The sequence below is a fragment of the Hordeum vulgare genome, chromosome 7H (assembly GCF_904849725.1).
Source record: "Hordeum vulgare subsp. vulgare chromosome 7H, MorexV3_pseudomolecules_assembly, whole genome shotgun sequence".
NCBI lineage: Eukaryota > Viridiplantae > Streptophyta > Magnoliopsida > Poales > Poaceae > Hordeum > Hordeum vulgare.
In genome coordinates this window covers 13,739,896-13,745,926 of record NC_058524.1, presented here as the reverse complement: position 1 = coordinate 13,745,926, position 6,031 = coordinate 13,739,896, and the positions used below count along the sequence as shown (strand labels likewise).

The following is a 6,031-nucleotide window of genomic DNA, read 5'->3' as shown; positions in this document are numbered from 1 at the left end:
AACAAACACCTCTAGTGCATCCAAGAAAAATGGAGAGCTAGCACACACCCACACTCTTCCATCCAAGAAAAATGCAAGGAAGAGGGGAGAGGGGGGCTGTGGCCAATATATATAGGCAGAGGACTTTAGTCCCGGTTTGAGACACAAACCGGGACTAACGGTGGCGCACATGTGGGCTGCACAGCCCTTTAGTCCCGGTTTGTGTCCAAACCGGGACTAAAGGCTCCTTACGGGCCGGGACCAAAGCCTCGTGGGCGGCATTGCGATTTTGGGGCGACGTGGCTGGGCCTTTAGTCCCGGCCCAGATGGAGGCCGGGACTAAAGGGTCCAGGCCAAAGGCCCGTTTTCCACTAGTGCCCCCTGCATCTCCGTTTTGGCCTCCGGCGATTTGGCGCCCGCAAGGTGTTGGTGATTTGGCGCCCGCAAGGTGTTGGTGATTTGGCGCCCGCAAGGTGTTCGCACTATTGCCTACAAGCCTTTTTTATCTTTTCTTTTACGTGTGTGGAATGTGAGAAAAAGGAACATTGTTCTGTTGTTGATGATTGTGATATAAACATGTCATATGAACCCAAGACAATGATTGTGACATCATATTGGTAAGTATTTGTAATCGAGTCCTACATTATAGTTCAAGGATATTGCAGACTATTCACCAGACATGTGAGGAAATAAGCTAAATGACAGGAGTTGAAAAGAATTGGATGACTTATTTTCTTGGTCTCATTTCCACAGCAGCTTGTATGTGACTTATTCCAGAGCAGCTTATTTTCACAGAACCGAACTGGCCCTCTATATTGGGCTGGGCCGTGGGTCTCACTGTATTTTCACAGACCTCGTACCCGATCTCTCCATTTCACGCTTCTTCTGGCGTAGCCCGAAGGCTGCAACCTTTTTTTTTTCTCTCCCCTTCCCCAAATCCGCCTCTCTCTTCCCCAAGTCCGCCGCGGAAGAAGCGAGCGATCGATCGATCGATCGAGAGGCGAATTCAACGAAGGATCGAGCGAGCGAGGATGATCTACCGCAACTGGTCCCTGCTCTCCTCCACGGTCGTCATCTGGGGCAGCGTCGGCGCCGCCGGCCTCGCCGGGGTCTTCCTCTTCGGCGGCAAGGTAACCAACCGGCCACGCCCTCCCCCTCCTCCTCTCCCGCGAAGCCCCATCGCCGACCGCCCCCTTCGCCCCACAGCCGCGTCTGCGCGCGGGCGTCCGGCCCCGTTAGATCCGTTTCCTGCGCGCGCTGAACTGCGGATCTGGCGCTCCGTTCGTCTCCGGGTAGGGGCTGGCGCTCCTGCCGACCCCGTTGGTGGTTCTAGATGGATGGATTGGTGCGTACGACGCGGGCTTACTTGCTGGCTGATTTGGGCGGTTCCCAGCCGAGCCAGTGGGTGCGTGTTCCTGGGTTAAGCCACACATGTCGCTGAATGTTGTCTGTTGGCTGATTAGGGAGTCGGCACTAATGATGTGCTCTAGTTTTCGAACAATTTTTTGTTGCGCCTTCTGGGTATTCAGCATCAGCTGCTTTGCTTCAATCCATCACATGGAGCGGTCGTTCTTGGCTGATTAGATGGTTTATTGCCTGCCTTGAGGCAATGCACTACAAACTAGGCTATCTGGGCATCCTGAACCAAGCATGGGAATTAGAACCCGATTTATCAGTCCTAGTTGTGGCCAAGCATGGACATTGCACTGCCAGTTTGATGACTTTGTAAGAGATTGATGAATCTAGTTTATGTCCAACCTTTAAGGACCGGAATCGCACATCACTGTTAGGCATGGTGTGTATATTATTGTGCTTAGTATTGGTTTTGGTTATATCTTATTTCAGCAGAAAATACTTGGTTTGGCAATTTGTAGGAACACCAAAGTTAGAAAATGTTCTAAAGTTCGAGTAGGCAACTATTTTCATCGGATGTAAAGATCACAAATTCCATGTCAGAACAGACATTATGATGCACTAGTGCACTACACAGCAGCAAACATTCTGGTAATCAAGCAAAGGGATCTTCTCTCAATGCTTTGTTGCTATCCATAAACAGAGTTTTGGGAGACTACACTCGTGGTTGAGCAGCATACGAGGCAAATGCTGTAACTTACGGGGTCTTGATTTGTGTAATATGTAAAGTGGAAGGCAGGTTTACTTGTTGCTATCGTTAACAGAATTTGCAAGAGTTGCAGCTCAACTGTGTCCCCTGTCAATATAGTAGTCTTAGGTGTATTGTATAGCCACATAATGTGCAGATCGCTTTCCTATAATAACACAGTTGAAACCTAAACATGCCTCATGATAACAAAGTTGCTATTTGTTCTTTGGCATAATAGTTTCCTTGTAGTATATATGTTTGAGAGGTGGAGTTTCTGTTATGTCTAACTTGTCCTGCATAATGCATCGCTTTTTGCCCATCCATCAGTATTAGCTGTTTAAGAAGACTGCAGAGTTTCTGTTATACCGTCCATTACAGCAGAAAGGGTCCTTTTTCCTGTTTGTAACAACTCCTTCGTTGACTAGTATACTTTTGAAGTTTGGTGTTGGTCTATTTTGGTTCAATGTTAAGGACTTGTGGGCTTATATTGGATTATGCATCTTAATACTCTACATTGTAGATGTTTGTCTTGTAAACTGGCACGCAAATCTGTACTTTTATGTGTTTTTTGGTTCGTAGTTAGGACATTATTTTGGTTTGCTGTCTGTATTGATTATATTATGTTCCATCTCTTTTCTATTGACTTTTTAAGATCTCTATAGTTCAGTATGATGTAGCCGGGCAAAGAATTGCATTGTCTACCTGTCATTTTTTAATGTTCTTTTGAGTAAAAACAAGACCCAGTGGCTGATATTTTGATTATGTAAACCATCCAGTTCTTAGCAGGTGGAAGTTATTTTATCTACCTGTTCCTATTTGCCTCTGTATATTACCCTAAGCCTTCAATCTTATTCATATTCCTTGGAACCAACATAATTCTCATGTAGTCACATTTCTTTGGGATGTCCGTAGAACAAAGCCTAGTGGATACTTTGTTGTGACTTGTACTTCTAATAACACGAGATCAGCCAGGACTAGCCCTGGGTGGCATGTTTTTATAGAAGAAACAACCTGGAAGCCGCAGGGGAGGTGAATTGTACTTAAGTAGCTTGTTTTTACATGTCTCAAGTGAGCCTTTTCAAAGTATGTCGTTGCAATTATTGTATGGAAAATTGCAATGGCTGCTCTATCAAGTGCATCATCCTGATGATTACACATATGTATAGTGCGATTGTTTCATGACTTGTGCGCACATCCTTCCTTTTGCCTCTTTATTTATGTTAGCATCGTTACCACTATTCAGAACTTGTCAGCAGCTGCACTCTATTTAGTTGACTATTGGCTGCGGTGTAACCATTTTTGCGTGCATCTTGGCAGGAGAAATTCCAGGGCTATCTTTCCCGCGAAGGTGAGAGGCTGAGGCAGCAGGAGAGAGCCATGATGGGCAAGAACTAGTGCAGACCACAACTCAGTTCCGACCCGTGTCGACATGTGAACTAGACATGGATCGACGTATCTCTGTGCTATAGAACATCTTTTTCTCTGCCTGGCAACTTTTTGCTTCTGCCCCCCATGAATAATCTCAACGCACATGCTCTTTTGAGACGAACTTCATGATCCTGTCTTATCCTTTAAAAGCCTGCTGTTTGTCAACTTTGTTCCGGCGCTCTGAATGAATTATATTGTACGTACCATCGCTGTTAAGTTGAATTGTTCCGGCGCTCTGAATGAATTATATTGTACGTACCATCGCTGTTAAGTTGAAGCACATTTTTGTCGTCTGAGTGAATGACCCGTATGTTACGGGGTCGGTATATATGCAGTCTGTTTTGAAACTCAACAACAAACGTCTGTGCTTACTCTGATCCAAATATACTAGGCCCACCCATCTATCAATTAACAAATTATTAGTTCTTATGGTAAATATGATATCTGTTGGCCATGTTTTATACTTCAATAAATAGTAACAAATTCCTAGTTCATAGACATAAATACCAATCAAGCTGGGTTAATAAAGCAGATTAATTATTGAATTTCAACACACACACATGTGAATAGTAAATTTAATAAATGTAACTTGATTGACCATTGTACTCGCATACAAAGTTTCGTGAAGAAAGCATTGATTTTGAGGATAATTCAATCCAGAGCCCGGTGAACGGTATAGCTTCACGAAACTTTGTATGTGTCAATATTTGAGGATAATTCAATCCAGAACACGATTTGAAAGGTAAAAAGAATTCAATAATTTCCAAAAAAAACTATAGTGCAAGATGCTTCTGTGAACTCTCTGAATTTTTTGTGAAGTTTGGACATTCGAGGAACTCCCGGTAAAAAGGACAAAATCAGGCATGAACATTGCGATTTTCATAAGTTTCTCGGACATTAAAAATTTATTTTTTTAACCATGAGCTCCTCGAATGTTCAAACTTTACAAAAATTTGCATGGAGTTCACGCATAGAAACATCTTGCACCAGAAAAAATTGATTTTTGTTGAATTTTTTTGCCTTCCAAATCATGTTCTTGCCCGGGCTCAGATGAGCTCGGGCACCAAATCGCCGCTCTCGAATTTTGTTAACTTTTCTTAGAATAACATGAATGTCATTTCTCCGTGAAACTAAATACACGAGTATTTGTGTCAATTATTTATATTTCAAAAAATCATGTTTTCCTAGTTTTTTATTTGAATTTGCTATTCATAAGGGGTGCATGTGGAACCATGGTCACCAAATTCCTGTCCCAAATTTACGCTTTATAAAACCAAAACATTTTTTGTCTATTTGCTTTGCATCAATATTTGCCCCGTATGGCCGTCTCATTGTGTTCAAAAACATATTTAGTCCCTGTGCCAATGCACCTGCACATACCTAGTACCTCTACATACTTAAAAAAGAACCTAAGGTTTTCACCCGCAAAAAAAACGAACGCAAGCTTCCATTGCTCTATTTTTCGTCGATCCTCCCAACCAAAGCCGATTTTTCTCGGATCCACCCCTTCTACCTTCCAGCAAATCATTTTTTGGTAACCCAATAAACCAGACCAATCCATGGTATATAGCAATATGTTCATGATCCATAAATAAATTATATATTATGGTAATTTAGTCAACATAGTGCTACTAGCTAAATTTATATTGTTACTAAAACAAGAAATATATTTATACGCATCACATATTTTGTTGCATTTTTATAAAAAAATAAAAAAATATTCATTGACATTTTTAGACATAAGCGATGATTTTCTTTCAAATGTGTAATGAACCTTTTTGTAAATAATTGCTGGAATTTTTAGTATGGGTAATGAACCTTTTTCTAAATACTTGTACATTATCTTATTTACCACAATATGTGTTTTCTTATTTTTAAACTTATTGGCATTTTCTTTAAAATTAAAAATGATGTTTTCATAAAGGAGAACCGACTCAAAAGAAAAGGGCCCCGCCGAGGCACATCAGGCGAGCAGTTGCTATGCTATTGTGATTGACCAACCGAAAGAAAAGATAAGTCCTCCTTTTGAGGAAAATTTGCTACCGTACTACAAAACTCTGCGTTTGAAGGCCCAACATAGTCTATAAGAATAAAGTTATGTAGTAAGCATGATTTCGCCTGCGCAAATTAAGCCATACTTGCATAGTTGCAACTAGCAAAGTAGTCCATATCATATTTGTCGTCATTTGAAATTGGATGAGAATATGGGAGTACGTAAAATATTTGTGCATTGTGCACTTTGATCTAAAAATCAATTGTTGTTCTTTTAACTTTTATTTAATTTTATATATTTTCTGCAAAGACGTGTATTACAAGTGCAAGTTTACTAGTTGAAGAAGTAGTCAACTTGATCACGCAGGGCTGTGATCATGTAGGCCCACGTGTAAGCCTGCCAGGTCTTGAACTGCACCGCCGTGACCACTCACGCCTTGATTAGGGTAGGGGCGGTGGCTGTTCTGTCGATCGATACACAGGTGACCGCTTATCGCTTGGTCGGGGAAAGGTCAAACATGTAAACACCCA

General features: G+C 41.8%; 1 protein-coding gene across 1 annotated transcript; it reads left to right on the top strand.

The window, feature by feature from the left end:
• Positions 1-845: 845 nt before the first annotated feature.
• LOC123411138 (succinate dehydrogenase subunit 8A, mitochondrial) lies at positions 846-3,766 on the top strand. Its single transcript, XM_045104068.1, has 2 exons — positions 846-1,109; positions 3,398-3,766. The coding sequence occupies exons 1-2, from the start codon at positions 1,011-1,013 to the stop codon at positions 3,473-3,475; spliced, it is 177 nt and encodes a 58-aa protein (XP_044960003.1). The 5' UTR covers positions 846-1,010; the 3' UTR covers positions 3,476-3,766.
• Positions 3,767-6,031: the final 2,265 nt, after the last annotated feature.

Bases quoted from the DNA above. Each gene is read 5' to 3' on its own strand.
- LOC123411138 (XM_045104068.1), top strand. From the start codon at position 1,011: ATGATCTACCGCAACTGGTCCCTGCTCTCCTCCACGGTCGTCATCTGG. The intron at 1,110-3,397 runs GTAACCAACCGG...GCATCTTGGCAG, and splicing joins TCTTCCTCTTCGGCGGCAAG to GAGAAATTCCAGGGCTATCT.